Source organism: Peromyscus maniculatus, chromosome 14 (genome assembly GCF_049852395.1).
Source record: "Peromyscus maniculatus bairdii isolate BWxNUB_F1_BW_parent chromosome 14, HU_Pman_BW_mat_3.1, whole genome shotgun sequence".
NCBI classification, from domain to species: Eukaryota; Metazoa; Chordata; class Mammalia; order Rodentia; family Cricetidae; genus Peromyscus; species Peromyscus maniculatus.
In genome coordinates, this window is record NC_134865.1 from 32,286,787 (window position 1) to 32,305,787 (window position 19,001).

Below are 19,001 nucleotides of genomic sequence, written 5' to 3' on the forward strand. Positions count from 1 at the left end.
CAACATTAAATCTAAGGACAATCTTTTATTTTAGAAGAGTAGAATTCCTAAAATAAATGTATTCTTAGTAATGCTGATCAAGTATTCCTATCCATAGTATTGCAATATTTCAAAGCAAATGAACAGAACATTATTGTTATTACCTGAGTACATCAGGTTTGTTTGCTTGTTATTTATTTAGCTTTACCTTTATATCTCATAGTATTTTAGGTTCTAAGCAGTATAGATAGTCATCACAATTCCATATGCTTTTATTTGAATAATCACAAACTTTGAGAGAACCCCACAAATATATATTTTCTTTCCTTTTTCCTTCTAAGTTCATAAAATCAGTGTGTGGCTATGTGTACAAATTAGTTGATGAGATGACTTATGGGTTTAACACTGTAATACTGCTGAATTGAGAGGATACAATGAACCAAAAATTCCCACTGTTTTCATTTTAAAATCCTTATCAGTCAGTATATAACCAGTTATGTATTTGCTGATAAATTTTTATAATTCTTGAATTTAATTTTTTGCATAGGAATAATTTATAAATAATTTCTTTTATTAGAATTTCAATACCAGAATTTTCACTGACTATTTTCATGAAATATTAGTTAAATTGTTAGATTAAATTTAAGTTGTTAGATTTATAAGAAAAGTGTTGATGACAACATGTACTTTCTTTGAGTGACTGCAAATAGGCACCTGGAGGATGGGAGGTTGGCCTCCAGGCTGGGACTAATGATTGCCACTCCCATCATGACATTTTCAATTTGAAATGTTTTTCAGTGAATAACAAGACAGAATGTTCTGATTTTCACTTCTTTAACAGCAAAAAAAATTATTTATATAGAGAGAACATACTTTGTTTGAATTAATACTTCTTTGGAAAGAACTTTTATCTAATAAAAAATACTCAACTCAGAGACTGAAACACTTTAAAGAAAATATTTGTTTAAAATCTATCAGCTTCTCAATATCAAGTCATTATATGTCTTAAACTATTAAAGCATTCCAACAAGAGACACATTTGAAAAGAAAGAAAAATGTGAGAATTTTCAGAATTCATCCATCTAGATACTTGATACTTGATAGACAGAAAGATTGACAGATGGCAGAAACCCAGCAGAAGGTATGATTACTAGTCTCACCCAAGCCACATTAAACAGAGGTCTTCATACCTATACAATCCAAAATCCAGCCCACTGTCCCATCTCCACCGCATGCTAACACTCTGAAGTCAGGGACATCCCGGAAAAAGTGCAACCTGAAAAATAAGTAGTTCATGACACATTTACATTTCAGGAGAACTTCCTCATGGTCTTTTATTCTTAGCTTTTCCTCTCACAAATTAGATTGTTGACTTATGAAAACTTTAAGTGTTTCATTGCTATCTGACACATTCAAATACATTTTTGTGAATATATATTCCAGAGTTTGCCTTTTTAAAATTGTTTAAATTTATATATTCCATGTTCTCTAGAGAATGTAATTTATTTTTGTAAACAGCCAAATTACAAAATTATATAATATTAAATTATGACATTCATTTGGACATCCTCCCAGATGTATTGGAAACACACAATCCAGACTAGCTTATGTGGTATAATTTCTTTAATAAGCTTTGTCAATCAGCCATTGTCCTTTGAAAAAGTGTTTAGATATGATTACCACGTGAGTTGACATAATGCATGCTACACTTTTTTCATTACTGGGAGAAACTGTTCAATCTGCAGTTAGGATTTTAGCCTTCAGAATTTCCTTATGACTTCTGATCTGCCAATACAGGAACCAAACTTCATTCACCTTGTCTCTGTCCTGGCCAACAGCTTTACTACCCGGGAGTGCTCAAGCTTAATTGCTGGGTCAGCTGTGCTAAATACCCACTGCTCCTGCGGCCGCTGCATGCAGGGCACTCATTAATACAACCTACCTTGAGCAAAGTCACAAAGGCAGGCGATGTGTCCAATTATAAAACCCTACATGCCATTTTATAGCAAATACAGCATGCAAGCACAGCAGAAGCTGGTGCGCCCTCCTCCTCCTTGTCCCGTGTATGAACATTGGAAACAATACGGTATGGAAACACCAAAGTCATTTTTCCCTACATGGAATACAAATATGCAAATAGCCATCTAGAAAGCTTCATTATACATCTTATATATCTTATTTACTTTAGTATTTTATTTATATGAAGGTGGGAGGGAGGGGGAGGAAGAAAGAGGGAGGGAGAGAGAGGAAAGCAGGGGCAGCGGCTACATGTGTGAATGGCAACAGCGTGGTGTGGATGCTGGGAGCCAAAGGCTGGTCCCTCGTGGAGCATCAGGTGCTCTTAAATCACTTCGCCACCTCTTCATCACTACTGTGCTATTTTTTTGTATGTTTGTTTGTTTGTTTTTCAAGACAGAGTTTCTCCACATCGTTTTTGTGCCTGTCCCGGATCTCACACTGTAGACCAGGTTGGCCTCGAACTCACAGATACCTGCCTGGCTCTGCCTCACAAGTGCTGGAATTAAAAGTGTGTGCCACTGCCACCTGGCTAGTGTGCTCGTTTTTAAACATCAATGAGACCATACTATTTACACATTAAAAAAATCTTTTAGCTTTAAATAACAAGGAGACATCTGTCTGTATTCCCCCCAACTGCAGATGTATAGGGTTCTTCACGGATTCCATTATTTAGGAAAGTCTTTATGATTCCATATGGAATTGCGCTGTATGCCAGTTGTCCCATGAGTGAACAGATTCCAACATTAAATACTTTGCTTTTATGACCTTTTAGATGGTGTCTGGGATTTCATTATTATGGGCTGGAGAAGTGGCTTGGTGGCAAAATTACTTCCTTGGCATGTGTGAGGTGCTGAGTTCAAACCCCAGGAACATAAATTTTCAAGATTTGTTCACTATTACAAAAATTACTACTCTACTAACTCTCCAAGTCCCATTTGTATGAAAATGTGCATGTGTGTGAAGGCCGTTTTAGAGCAGAATGTTCTGCTAGATTTGCTTTAACACTCTTAGTGATTCCCGGAGTAGAAAGAGAGTGTACAATACCTTGAAACCCTTGAATATTACAACATGGCTTCCAAGACTTTAAACACCAGGTTGACAGTATGTGTGTAATCTAATGTCTCTATTTGGAACATAGTTGAGCATTCCCATAGGTACATAACTTTTCCATGAACAGTACTATCCAAAGCTTAATAATCTCTTCAGTTTAGTGTTAATGTTATTTAACCAGCATTTACATATTATGAGTGATAGTTTACATTTAAATTAAATTTTATTAAAGGTACTTTTCAAAGCTATACAAACAGTTTACTGTTATATTAGAAAAAAAACATAAGACTTACCTGAACCTATCATCTGGTAATAAAAGCCATAGATATTTAACATGGACATTTCACTCATTCCTTTGGGTATTATGATGTGTATATTTGCACTCTTTTGTATATGTTGCAGACAGTTTCTTTCATTCGTTCACCACTAGTTATACCTGGACTATGCACAATGTGATAAATGCCTATGTACCACTCTCCTGCTTTAGCAGGACACCCTGACCACCTGCATAGCCTTCTGTCCTTTTCCCTATAACAGTTCCTCCTCACTCACACAGCTTAGCCCATCTTAATATTGGGTTGCCATGTGTATACTTTATTCAGCATTTTGCATCTTTCTCCCCAGCAATGGAACTAACTTTTATCAATGCTATTGCTCTATGTATAACTGTTTCTTTTTTATTTTTACTAATGTATGAAATTCCAATTATGTGAATGTGCTTTTCAAATCCATTTCAAGAGGCACTTGGGCTGGTAGACTCACGTTGTTATAACGATGATTTTTGTATGTGCTTACTACTATTACAAGCAGGGTTTACTTGGAGAGTATAATAATATGCAACACTACAAGACAGTGCAATTGATTTCTGAAAGACATCAAAAATGTTTTAACAAATACATTTCATTTAGTCCATTCTCTCCAATATTTTGGTTCTTTACTTTTCAGTTCCTTAAAAGGAAAATTTTTATTACTTTCTATTGCTTTGATTCTTGTTAAAATTTCTTAATTTGTCTTGATTTTAATCATTTAGTTTGTATTTTGTAGAAATCATTTATAAACTGAACATTCTTTTTACTCAGATATCCATTGATATGGATTTCAATGAAAATTAATTCAGTTGTAGTGTATTCAAATTTATAAATATGATAAATAACTGAGACTTGTGTAAGTGAACGTTCCCTGTTTGCAATAAGAAAGGGATTCATATATAGTTTCTCTTTCACCTTATTGTCTATCTACCTTTGTTTTAGTCTAGCAAGTTTTTCTATATGTTTTTATTTACTGTTACATTTACTAAATAATTGTTTCCACTCAGACAACTGCAATTTAAACCTAATTTTAAAGCATGAGAGCTCATTCTTTCCTGCCCTTTCATGGATTTGTCCATCTGTGCATCAGTACCACACTCTTTCAATCACTTTTGCTTTCTAAGAAGTATATATGTCAAAAGACAGGAAGATTATTGGCTTAAATTCTTTGTTTTCAAATATATGCTTTTAGCCGGTTGGCAGTGGTGCATGCCTTTAATCCCAGCACTCAGGAGGCAGAGCCAGGTAGATCTCTATGAGTTCAAGGCCAGCCTGTTCTACAGAGTGAGATGCAGGAAAGGCACCAAAACTACACAGAGAAACCCTGTCTCGAAAAACCAAAATAAAAAAAATAATAAATAAAAATAAATATATGCTTTTAAAGTAAGCTGATATTCTCCAAAATTAAGAAGAAACAAAAATCAATGTTGAACATATATAACTAATTAATCATAAGTATAATAAAATTCCTCTTATTTGAATATAAGGTATTGGATATACTTATTACTTAGTATTTTTGAATAAAATTTAAATTTTCTGAATAGAAATATCAAATATTACAAATGTTTTATATCTGTTCAGATAGTTTTATTTGCATTTTAATGAGATATAAAATTATGTCTGCTAATACTAATGTTACTTGTCACTGGGAAACAATGTACCTATTATATATTGTTTATAAAAGCAGTCATATTACTGTTTAAACCTATCTTTTATTTATTTATATTTTTGCATATAGTTGGACTACATACTAATTAAAATAGCATTAGTGATTTCAATTTTATAATACGTCTGCTTCTCTGTTTCATATTCCTCGCTAGAATTCTAGTATTTAGCCAAATGTGAGTACTCATACAGACTAATCATTTTTTGTTCTTTGTGTTAAATGGAATAATTCTAGTATACATTCAATTCAAATGATATTTGTTATACAAAATTTCTTTTCCCTTCTCTTTTTTGATCAGTAAACTCTAGGAGGTCAATAAAATGAGTTTCTACTTCTGTACTAATATTTTTCGTACAAGTAAGTACTCTGTGCAGACGCTGGTATGATTTCTCTAGTTTAAATTGTTAGTATGAAGATGTGCACTCACATATTGCCTGCTCTGTGGAAACATCTTGCAGCCTTTCCTTCATTCCACGGGCAACTGTGGACTTACATGACTTTAGGAAAGAAGATTCAGTTTGCCAACTTGATACCCAGGGTCATAAATGACCTACTCTTTCTTCTTATCAATTAAAATCTTTGCCAGATTTATATTGCTAAATAAAATAGAAGTCTTAGAATACACTATGTATGATTTCTTTCACTTTTGAAATGTGTATCATTTTGTAAGTTTCTTAAATCTGGTAACATTTGGATAGAAACAATTGCTGGAGATTCCTTTTAAATAGAGGGTTCTATATGCTTAACCCCCTTTAATAATTATTGACAGATTATTAAATATAAATAATATTACTGAAAATATGTGCTTTGTAATTCTTCCTAACTCAGCTTTTTCTAGTTACAATTCTGTAGGAGATCATAGCCCTCATCTATATTTCTGAACACATTGGCACTGGAGGCTGAAGAAGCTTTCAAAGCATGTCAGCAGAAGTTGTCACGTGGCTGACAGCAGTGATGTCTACCCATCCAAACTCACCACCGTTCTTCTATTCAAGGTGGCTGCGTCACCTGTAATTCAGTCTTGTTCTCTTTTAAAATTCTCATCATTGGTTCTTCTCTCAATCTATGCAATTTTCCTTAGGGATTCATTCATTCCTTATTCCACCCATTCACTGAATAGGAGGCTAGAAAAATCCTGTACATTCTTAGTGTGAGCCTTCTTCTGCTTATCATTAAAATGGAATTATCACCTCCTGCTTTCCTGTGCTCTTTACATGTAAATACATAAATAAAAAGATTACGTGTTATACTATCAATAATTATTCTCTCTCTCTCTCTCTCTCTCTCTCTCTCTCTCTCTCTCTCTCTCTCTCTCTCTCTCTCTCTCTCTCTCTTCCTGTCTCTCCTCTACCCAGTGTGTGTGTGTGTGTGTGTGTGTGTGTGTGTGTGTGTGTGTGTGTGTGTGTGTGATTGTAGGTCAAGAAATACTCGTATATTTTCCCAACTCTCTTGCCTACCACATTGAAGCAAAGGAGCCACAAAGACAATTTTCTAAACCTCAAAGGTCAGGCTCAATTGGGCAGAGAGAATAGTTCTGCTTACAGCTGGAAACAGTATCCAGTGGACAGTGGGGAAAGATGCTCACAGCAATCAGAACAGAAGATGCAGCTACAATATTGCATCAATCAAGAGATTTGTTAAGAGCCAAAATGAAGTCTCAAGTTACATTTTTTTACCCAGGACAGCAGTCAAGAACACCTGCTTCTTATTCTTCCTCCCAGTAATAAGGGATGAGGTACTGAGAAGATTCCAGAAGGATGCCGCTGTGGAAAGTTTAGTAACCTATGCTGCACTTTCTGTCTATCAGTTGTAATTATTTTATCGGGAAGATCAATGGGTATAATCAGTTTACAAGGAAATTATCTTGGTTTGTACCTGAGTCTGTCTCGGTTATTTAGTGCATAATTTTTAAATCTAAAACTTCAAATGGATTATTATGAATATTAATTATTATTAAATTTTCAATGTGGTCTACAACATCACTGGTTTCCCTAGAGAATTTATCTGCAATTGTTACATTTGAAAACAATCTTATGCTAATAATTGAGCTCAGTTGCTCCACTGCAAATGTTCAACAGCCGTCTCCAGAGCAAGTTGTAAAGGCCCAGTTATTCAAGTGGACCACATTGTAGAGTTCTGCTGTACAACAATCTCTCCTTAGTTAACAATGTGGTACTGTACATTTAAAACACTCTTGGGAAGACAGGTCTTGTAGGCCTTCCGGACTCAACAAAAAGCATCTGGGGCAATGTCCATGCTTACTCTCAAAAGCTCACATTCCTTTTACGTTTTGAGATGGAATAGCTGTAAATGTCAGAAAGCTCTCATTTCTGACAACAGTATTTTGATAACACAGATGAGAAATATTTTCAGAAAGAAAAAGACTTCTAGTCCACACACTATAATTTTAGAAGTGTATGATAATCAGATTTCTTCAGAAAATTCAGGTATTCATTTTGATTCTAAGGTTAAAATTTGTTATTCAGAGAGCACAGACATTGGTATTTACACAAGATATTCCTGTAATAGTCAGAACTAGACTGAACATACCGAACCAATAAGTGTATGGTATTAAGTAGTGTATATATTAGGCAGTATTTATACTAAGAGGGACTTAAATGTTTTGACAGCACTAATGCTTATTTTATTATTTATGTCTGTGTTCTTTGCATTGAATAACTATGAGGCTGAGGGCTCACAAACAGCATTATCATGTCACCAGCTGTCGATTTTACTCCTTCTCTTTAGCACATAGAGTCACTTCAGGAGCACGCTTCAAAAGTTATCAGTTCTGACTTCAGCGTACACACTCCTCTCTTATTACTGTGCTCAATTCATAGTCACAGTTGCATGTATTCCCTTTCATATTTTTCTTAAAATCACAATATCCCATGGCTTCATAGCTGGCTCCTAATTCATGGTGGATTTCTAGTTTGTGATACTATTTTTGTTTTGCCACTGGATTTATAATGCCCAAAAGTGAGTTTTATTTTTTCGGTAGGACTGAAACTCACTATGTAAACTAGGCTATACTTAAATTGGTGATGAGCTTCCTGTTTAAGCCTTCAGGTACTATAAGCACAGGTATCAGCTGGCACACTAAGCTAGAAAGCCGATTCTTCATAGCTTCTCTCTTGTTTTCTTAGACCCAGGTGGTGTCTATGAACACCATATACTCATTGATAATGTTACTGAAACTTCAGTGACTTCTCAAAATGGATTCAAGATGCATTTAAGTCTCCCAAAGTTTCATTCTACATCTTGTACAACAAAGTGATGTTACAGAAGAAGGGATTTTTCTTTTAACAATTTTCCCCTAAAACTTGTAAAGATCTGTGTCGAACACAGGGCTTGCCGACCTAAGATAACCCTCCCCAGTGGGTCCAGCCAAGAGGAAAGCTAACTATAAGAATGATTTCCTTGTCAAAGCATCCTCACTTTAATTTGATAACTTGGATGCCAGAAAATGCAACCATTTTTAATAGACTTGTGTAGGTTGCTAAGCTATTGTGTGGAAGACAAATTTTAGCCACATGGGGGTACATTCCATCAGGACAAGTAGATTAGTTGTACAGAATAATTAGAACTCTTATTTATGATCTTAAAGTACAAGTCAATGCCATTACCATCATAACCAGAACTCATTTCATAGATTTGAGAAATAGTTCAGTAAAACATAAAAAAAAATGAAACATCAAGTTCTTTATCCATTGATATCTCAGACACACTGCTTATGCAAATGCCAGTTTTAAGAGTGGAGAGAAGAGATAGAGAGAAGAATAAAAGATAAAGTGAGAAAATACATGTGAGCATTAATTTCTGCAAACCACTGATGCTATCTCATTAAGTATTAATCTTTGTGGTATTATAAAAAGTACAAGAAGTCAGTAAACAATAAGTTCTGTAAAACTGTCTTCTTGACAAGTGTGCATGAGGTTTGGAAAATATTATTAAAGGTGTATAAAATTTCTTTCAAGTCATTTTCAATGATTAACAAAGAATAATGTTTAGTTAAAGCATTTTATCTTATAGAGAACTATTCATAAGTTCATTAATATATTAAAATACCTTCACGAACATTTTTTTGTAACACAAGTTCTTATACTAGCTGGGAAATGTTCACGTGTGTGTGTGTGTGTGTGTGTGTGTGTGTGTGTGTGTACCGTATGCATGCTTATTTGTTTGTGTGTGTGCAGAGACAGGAGTTTATATATGCAAGTGGAGGCCAGATGCTGGTTTTTCCATCTCTCTACCCTTTATGTCTTTTTAAAAGTTTTTATTATTAGTTTACATATATGACTGTTTTGTTTGTGCATTTGTATGTATGCCATATGCATACCTAGTGCCCATGAAGGCCAGAACTAGAGTTACAGACAGTTGTGCACCCCTGTGGGGTTGTTGGGAATAAACCTAGGTTATCTGAAAGAGAAGTCAATATTCAATGCCTGAGCATTCATTCCTGGCCTATAGATTTTATTTCTTGATATAGGGTCTCAACTCTAAAACTGTAATTTACTGATTAGCTAGACTGGGTTGTCAGTGAGCTCCAGTTATCCACGTGTCTCCCTTCCTTGGCCCTGGTCCCCTACTACAGGGAATCTGAACTCCGGCTCTATTGGTTCTGCAACAAGCACTTTACCTACTAATCCACCTCCCAGGCAGAAATAGTGACTTTTGAAAGATACCTTAAATAGTTATAAATACACATTTATATTAAGGACCAAGTAACTAATTTGAAATAAAAATTCTAGATTATTTTTATTTTTGACTATGCTCCACTATGATTTGTGATGAGCTGGGATTTGTTTTGTTGGTTTCATTTTCTGAAAATAAAACACTGAGATTCAGAGCAACAGAAATAGACAAGAGAAAGGTGCAGCTTAACTGACACAGGAAGATAGGGGCATCTGTGATACTTGAATCACATAATCTGTGCTCACTTGGAAGGACAGGTCCCCCTTTCACTCACCCTCTCTGAATGTTCTTACATAGGAGGCCAATCCGCTGTGTTCGTCTGAGGAACACTCACATGCACTCCCCTTTAGAGAAAGAGGAACCCTAACTACGTTTGAGGAGTTGAGGTTCTGACTACGAAGCACAGATTGACCTGGAACTGGGTTATAGGTCTGGCTATTGTCAAAAACCAAATCTCCCTCTGTAAGCTTCCAAACTCTGGGACCACACGATTGTGCCAACACACCTGACCTCCAAGTCTAGAATAGCAAGAGAATGTTGGGACATTACACCAAGATTAGTTGTGATTTTCTCTTTGAATCCTGAAGAACACAATACAATGCTTGTTTGTGGCCATTTTTCTCATCTATAACTGTGTGTTGTCTTGTGCTCAAAGTCAATTAACAGAACTCAGTATTTAATTTTGCACTTTATGCTACAAATATGCACGGAATTTTATGGCAAATCTACATGAGCCTCTTTTTTTTGAATGTTTATATGGTGTGTGTGTGTGTGGTAACATGTATACATCTATTTGGAAATCTAACTTAAAATATAAGCTCTATGACTGGAAAACTTACTGAAAAATTTTAAATTGGTATGGCTGAAGTGAAAACTTTAATAAAGGGAACAGATCTGGGGGAGAGGGAGGTTGGAAACAGGTGGGAGAAGTAGAGGGAGGGGAAATTGTGGTCTGAGACAAGAACCTATTTTCAATTTCAAAAAAAGGCACTTAGGAAATTGAAATCAAAATTCAAGAAGAGCTGTCACAAGACAGAGGTAGGAACCCCCACCCAACAGTTGGGCTTTTAAATTTAAGGGTGGAGTAGAATAATGTTTCCTATGAATCTCAAGGGGATTCCCTCCATATGTTGAAAACATAGCAAAATATCAAAGCAAAGAGGCAGGGTGAAAGCACTCTGATAGGAAAACTGGATTGTCAGTCACACCAGAACTAGCAATGGCCTTAAATGGTTGACACGGAGTCTGCCTGTGATGTCAGTGGTGGAGATGTTTGGATGCCTTGGTACCTTCACATGGGTTTACTCAGTTACCAGGGTTCTACATCTGCTTCCAGCCTGTAACTCTGCTGCCTGTCTCTGGGGGCAGGGGCTCTGGGATATTGCAGGGCTCCTAGAGAGCCAAGCTACCCAAGGGAGCATGTTTCAGGCAAGAACACACCTTGGTTTAATTGGGTTTAAGGCAAATGAAGATTTAGACAAGCAATTTTGCTTTGGTATTTAGCCCAAGAGCATGCTATTTTGTGATTGTAATATAAATAAATGAATACCAAAGTGAGTGAGAGTACTAAAAGACATACAAAACAATTCTTCCAGATTTTTCAATAAATGAACTTTGATCGTAATGTTTCCAAATAAAACCCACAGTTATAATTTATGCTTCAAAGTTCACAATTTCTAATTCTATACTAGAACAGCAGCATGGTTAATCTATTCAGGTCAGTTTAGTAAATCTATACAAACTTATAGTTTTATACTAAAATTTTTATGATGAATAGTTTAGTTTTTATTTTGTATATGATGATTTTTTGAATTAACTTAGAATGTGATATAAGAAAACATTTTGAAAGGATATACATTTAGACTTTCTTAGAAAAAATTAAACTTACTTTGTCAGGATCAATTAATAAAAACTGCCTATTATTTGCCCGAAAAGAAAGTTAATCAAACTTATTTTGTGGTTTCCACACCATGTTTACTGCTGTACATGTGCAATGAAGTTTATAATTGTACTATAAAAGCTCCTCTCCTTAAAAGTACTGAATAGTTAAACATTATTGATTTATAATCATATATGAAATCTATATATTGTTCTCAGGAAAGTGACTCCTAAATCATGTAATATCTACACCCATTCAATTATTTAACATAGGTTTATGGATTACGACTCTATAAAGTGAGCTGAGTTACACAAAATACAATTCTTGTCTTCAAATATTTTATGGATTTACTGAAGGCAGACAAAAGTTCCAAATAACTTTGAGATATTTTTTAGTGTAGTTAAAGTACATTATGTAGAAATGAAACATTTCTCAGTAGAAGTGAATATATAAGAATTGAATGTTGAAGTTTGGGTAAAAGCTAAATAGTTGGCAAGTCAAGGAACTATAAGGAAAATGATTAATAGGTTATTAGAAAGGGTATGTGGTTTAGAAAAATAAATATTAAAAAATAAGAAGAATATTGTGTTGATGTCCAAATCTCCTGATACCATTGAAGGTCATACTTAAGCCAAGGGTCTGGGCTGCCATGTAGGGCCATGCTCCTGGTGGTGCCACACTAATCAGAGTGGCCTGTGCTGAGACCTGGAGCTATGGTGCTGCTGCCAAAAACCATGTCTGGGTCTCTGGTCCTACCACAGCTGTAGTCTGTGTTGGTGTCTGTGGTCCATGTTGCTACCAAAGGTGACACAGATGCCCAGGGTCTAGACCACAAGCTGTGGCTGTGCCGGAGTCTGACAGCCATGCTATCAACAGGGTCATGCTGGAGTGATAACCATGGGATCTCCAAGACTCAGGCCACAGAAGGCTATCTGAACTAGTCCAGTGATGATGATGTACCCAAGGCCTTGAACCAGACCAATGACTCATTGCACTGAACATTTCAGGTGGGACTGATTGGACAAAAGGGTAAATGTGTGACACACCACAGCTCCCAATGCCACGATGGCAAATGAAGAGGTGTTGGAGAGTTGGGAAAGATGGAGCGGGGGAAGAGGACTTTTGTTTTTTTCTTGTTGTTCTTTTTCTTGTTCTTCTTCCTCCTCTTCTTCCTCTTCCTCCTCCTCTTCTTCCCTTTCCTTTCTTCCCTCCAAAGACTTCCACATATACCTCATCATTCTCTTTCAAATTCATGGTCATTTTTCTTTTACTAATTGTTATTACATGAAATATGGATATATATATATATATATATATATGGTCTGTATAATGTTACTTGTATGCATGTTTTCAGGTCTGACCATTTGGTATTGGATAACCAATTGGCGTGCACTTCCCTGAGGAAGACTTATTTCTTAGTTTTCAGCATCACTGAGTTTACTGTACCAAGAGTCAAGGCCTTATGTTCTTTTTCCCACCCACTTTGGCATGCCTGTTGTCTTAGTTCAGCTCATGTTTAAGTCAACATTTTGCTGAGATGCTATGGGTATGGATTCTGAGATGACCAGGAGACATAGTCTCGCAGCAGACTCTCTGAAACCCTGGCTCTGACATTGGTCTCCCCCTGTTTGATACTGTTAGATGGGTCTTTCTTTAATTTAAACTTTTCTTTGTCAGAAAATTAACAGTTAAGTTGTGCAGTAGATGTTGGTACTTTTTACAGAAGTTTGGATGAGAATTTTTCCTCATAGGCTCCTGTGTTTGGAGATTTGGTCCCAAATTGATGGTGCTATTTAGGAAAGTTGTAGAACTTTTTGAAGATGGAGCCTTGTCCAAGAAAGTATATAACTAGGGGTGGGATTTGAGAGTTTATAACCTCACTCCAATTCCAATTCCTTTTCTCTGTTTTGAAATTGAAGGTGTGCTCTCTCAGCCTCATTTTCCTTGGCTCCCTGCATGACAATAATAGACTCTCCCTCTGAAAATGTAAGCCTAAATGACTTTTTTGGCTTTGCCCTGGATCATGGTATTTTTTCATAGGAACAGAAAAGCAACTAACAGGTTTTTTTTAATGTGTGTTCCTGTGGTGTGTGTGTAACACATGCATGTGGATGATATTAATGTTTAAATATTTACTCATGTGAGTATCCTTGTTATAATATTTTCTTCATTGTTAGAGTGTTTTTGCAGTCTGGATAAATAGTTATTTATAAATAATGACGTATACCATTCTAAATACTATTCCAATTGTTTAACTGTCTGAACAATAAAAGTTTAGAATTTTCAATATCTTTGTGGTCCTGATTCAATTAATGAACAACATAGTGGATAAAGACTAGAAGACCTCAGGTGAGGGAACATATGTGTAAGACAAAAAAGTTGGTAATATTCATTACATCAGTCTGTTATGTTTTCTTACCTTCATTAATCTATAGATCTTTAAGTTGGATTTTAAAATTGAAAATGAAATGCCATCATTTCAGTGCCCAAGACAAACCCAGAAATATGCCTATATATTTAATTGTAGAAGAGTATCAGTCCTGCCTGCATTATATTTTATGGTCATTCCTGTGAAGAAGTGGGATGAGTACTTCATATTTACATTAGGGAATAACAGATTTTTGCATTTTGTAGACAGTTGTAATAGGGTTTGGTTGAATTTTGTTAAGCACTTTGTTAGTTTTGTGAGGCATTTTGTGATGTGACAGCATTATCTCTAACATGATGCTGTAACAAGAGACATATGTAAGAGGTCATAAGCTCTGACTGAAGAGAGATTTTATTTAAATAAAAATATGGTAGAAAGTTTGTTATATAAAATGATATTTTAAATTAAGAAAATGACAAAATATGGGGAATCTGTTACAAAAAATTCCAAGTTGTTAATAGGAATATACCTCTCAAGATTTCACTTTTAGAAATATGTCTGATAGTTGAGTGTGAATCTATAGACTGACTGTTAAGTTATATTTTAAAATTAATACTTGTTTATATTTAGTCTTAGTATATAAAACAAGATAATCTAAAAAGTATATTTCTCAAAATTAAGCATATTCTTATTAATGATGAGCAATGTGTAAAAGAATTTCCCTTTGTTAAGAATATTATATTTTGTCTCAATTCATGAAATACACTTATAATTAATTTTTTAATGGTGATCTGTGAATAAATTGTGCTTTTTTTAGTTTATAGTCAAATGACAATACACTAGCTACTGCTAGGGTCCTGGAGAAGTCCCGCAAAAGATCACCATCCATGGATGCAGTCAACAAGAGTGTTTATTACCAGAATGCTGAGGCCATCCATTCTACACAAAGGCAAAATGTCATGACCCTGAGAGAAGCTAGTAGACTCATTTTAAGCACAGCTAAGAGGAATTACTAGGGCAGTTAGGTCATCACAGATATGACTGGAAATCATATTAGTACATTCTAATTGGTCAGGGCTAGTCAGGGGCTAGTTAAGAGTACAGTTTTTGCATTTTGGGGGAGGCCTGGACAAATACCAGGCTCTGTCCTAATTTGGTTATTACCTGTACCAGGCCTTCTTATCCTTGCTTTCGGGGGTGATGGAGATTGATTGTCCTTTGTTCGTGGCTCTTGGAAACTGCTTGCTCAGTTCCAAGAAGCAGGGACTGAGGCCTAGTTTTTAATTGAGTTACTAGGGCAGGCTGTCATGATATTTGCCTGGCCCTGTCAGCTACTTTATAGGTAGCCAAAAAGCTTGAGATAGCTTTGGTGTAAGTAACAGTAGCAAGTGAAGAATATATTAAAAGAGACATGGTTGTTTATTTTAATAGTGTGGGAGAAAAATAACCTCATTCTATGAAGACCAGAGAGCAATATTCATCATATAACACTTTTAACCAACTAACATATTTCTTAGTAATATATTCAGCTAATTATATTCATTATCAGGAAAGAGTCCACTTGTATAAAACACTCAAACTTCAGATGCCACGAAAATGATAATCAGAACCATAGAGAAAGCCCTTGGAGGATATGCCACACACACACACAGGCACATACACATGCACCAATGCATGCACACACACACACATGCACAAGTGCACATGTATATGTATATATATGCATATGCAAATCTATTGTAGCACTGGGGAGAAAATAGACCAGAAAGGTGATTCAGTTGAAATGTAAAAATTACAAAGGCTATTAGGTTAACCCAGAGATTATACAGATTGGAACACTTCAAAAGCAATGTGTGGGAAGAGGAAACTTGCAAAGGGACTGACCTATAACCAAGGAGAACATAGCTAGAACCAGGAGCAGAAGGAGACACGGGCCACGGGGTAGTGAGATAAAGGGGCAGGGGGGAGACAAGACAGCCTGCAGAGCTTGCCTTGGCAGAGTGCAAAGGACGGCTTCACGGGGAAGTGCAGGCCCACATCTGAGACGTGGTTATCAGTGGTCTAACACAGAACATTCTGACGGAACGGAACTAATGAACAGCTTTTGGAGAATCTATTTGATTTAAATCTAGAAAACATATGTTTGGTCCCTGCCTCATTTATTTTCTAAAGAACCTCTATGGAAAGAATAATACAGCTTTGAAAAAGGATTAAATATCAAAATCAAAAGTATATAAAAGCATGGAAGACGAGGAGTGGAGTGAGAGTTGACAGAAGTATATTATATACAGTTATGAAATTGTCATAATGAAGCCCAGTATTCTGCATAACTAATACATTATTACATTTTTAGCAATGTATAGGTAATAAAGGAAGAATAGTTTAATGACCCAATTCTACAGATAAGAGTTTCCCACAAATTATAAAATATTGAGAATTCATTTAACATAGAACTAGTTACTAAAAAAACTAATCAATGTGTACATGGAAAAAAAGAGAGAAAAAACTATAAACTGAAATTACAAAGAACAAATTTGAATAATTCTAAGTGAGTACATTAATATTTATGGTACTGTAAATTTAAGTAAACATTAAAGTGATAAAAGGAAATTGAGAAAAGGAAAGAATCCATGTTTCATGTGAGAAGCACAGAAAAGGTTAGTGTGTGTGAGGGAAGGTCCATGTTTGAAACAGCTTTAGTTTGATCCTTATTTGACTTCAGTATCTCATAAGACTGCTAAGAGTCATTTGATCACAGGCTCGGCCCATGAGGTATTCACTTTTGTAGAACTTGAGTCTTTGGCAGAAAGACACCAAGCTCAACATGATGTGCTCAGTCATTGTAATATGGCAACCTGCTGAAGTAATAAAAAATACTGATTTTGTAACAGTTGAAAATAACTAGTACTTTATTTGGAAGGTGACAGCTGTTCTGTCATATCTGGGACATCCAGACAGCAAACTGTTCAGTAACTTGGTGCATCTCCACACACCTGAGTATAATCATCCCCCTTTCGTTTCTTTGTTTGGGGTGTGGTGATTTTCTGACAGTGACTTCCTGCTAGGTAGCCCTCACCAGCCTAAAACTCACTATATACACCAGGTTGACTTTAAACTTGCAACAATCCCCCTGCCTCTGCCTCTTGAGTATTGATTGCATGCTTGCTGATAGCTACCCATAAACATGAAATTGCTTCCCATTCTCGTAGTCTCCAGCACAAACAGTTTAGAAGTTTTGAAACAACAACAACAAAAGACAAGCCACTATGAGTTACAATGATGCTTTCCCTGGATTGGAAGATGAAATGACCAACTTGATATTTTCAGGCTATTTGTACATAGCACTCAGAAAACATGCACAAAAATAGATCTGATATTGGCTGCTGGCACTGCCACAATTTGCCCAGGTTGTATGCTTTGCTGCTCTACAGCTAGGATGGGAAACACCACCTCACCTAATCAGAGTGGCTATCTTCAAGGCATCAGACAACAGATGCTGAAGAGAGAATAAAGAATAAGAAACCATCATTCACTACTGGTCGGAGAGCAAAATAGTACAGCTATTATGGAAATCAGTTTGAGAGTTCTATATACACATATACATATACACATGTACATACACACATAATTATACATACACATATATAAAACTATGTTTAACTATCTCTCTCTCTCTCTCTCTCTCACACACACACACACACACACATATATATATATATATATATATATATATATATATATATATATATATATATATATATGTAACTATACTATGGTTCAGTATTCCACTCTTGAACATATAGCCCAGGAACTCCATATCCTACCACAAGGAAACTTGCACACCCATGTTTATTCACAGTAGACAAGAAATAACACAATGTAATATTATTTGGTTGTAAAGAAAAATGTAAAAATATAAAGTACAATATTACTCAATGTTCTGTGTACTGAAGTAGCAAGAAGAATTTTTACATTTTTTTTGTTGTTTTGTTTTTTCTAGACAGGGTTTCTCTGTGTAGCTTTGTGCCTTTCCTGGAACTCACTTGGTAGCCCAGGCTAGCCTCGAACTCACAGAGATCCTCCTGACTCTGCCTCCCGAGTGCTGGCATTAAAGGTGAACGCCACCACTGCCCGGCAAATTTTTACATTTTAAAAGAAAATAATTCCAATATATGTTCTTCCCGTGAATCAATAACTGTGAAAGCTGAGCTCCCTTGAATTTCCCTGACCATTAATGCAATGGAAAGTAACATGACCCATCACTTAATACATTTGTTATATTGACCAATTTTGGGGGAAAGGTGTTTTATTATTATTTTATATTTTGAAATTATAATTTAAATAAATCATCTTTCTCCTTCCTTTACTCCCTCCAAGTCATCCCACAAAATTTCCTGGGAGGAGGGGTTTATCACCTAAAGGTTTTCTCTTTTAATTTCTGCTTAAAATTACAATATGTTGTTCTACTATAGTTTGACTACATGTCCATTTGATGGGCTATATAAAAAGTATTTTCTAAAAATAAAGTATCATTTTAACAAATTTGTATTTGAAGGTATGCTTCAATTTTTCTGCTTGAATCTGTATATGCTGAGACTCAATAAAAAAAAAAAAAAAAAAAAAAAAAAAAAGAGGGAAAAAAAATGTCATTACATGGAGTATCCCAGAGAACACTCACAGGGCGTGTGGCTGTAATTGTCACTGTTGGAGACAGGCAGAGCCTTTCACTACTAGGATTTCCTTTCACTGTCTCTGAGGAAACAACCCATTTAGATAGTTTAATAGAACAGTAGCCAAGGTTGTCAACTGCACGCTGGACAAGACTACAGGGAGACAGATGTGCATGCTGCTCGGGGTCTGCCCTCTCCTTTCTTGCTTTTCAGAGAGCAGCAAAACCAATCAGATGTGATTTCTCAGGACTATTGGTTCTTCTAGGTTTTTGATTTCTTAAACTTTCCTCTCTCCTATCTGTTCTGAAACCTCTGCTTTCTCCATTTTTCCCCAATTCAGTAAACTTCACAATTTTTCCATGGTTTT

General features: G+C 35.6%; 1 protein-coding gene across 6 annotated transcripts in view; it reads right to left on the minus strand.

Annotated features, from left to right (window-relative positions):
* Dgkb (diacylglycerol kinase beta) overlaps positions 1-19,001 on the minus strand; it is a 707,644-nt gene that overhangs the window by 415,058 nt on the left and 273,585 nt on the right. For all 6 annotated transcript variants that reach the window (XM_006983950.4, XM_016002476.3, XM_006983949.4 and 3 more), the window contains one exon: positions 1,170-1,255. In XM_006983950.4, the coding sequence (XP_006984012.1) occupies positions 1,170-1,255 (86 nt within the window). The remainder of the gene's footprint in view (positions 1-1,169; positions 1,256-19,001) is intronic.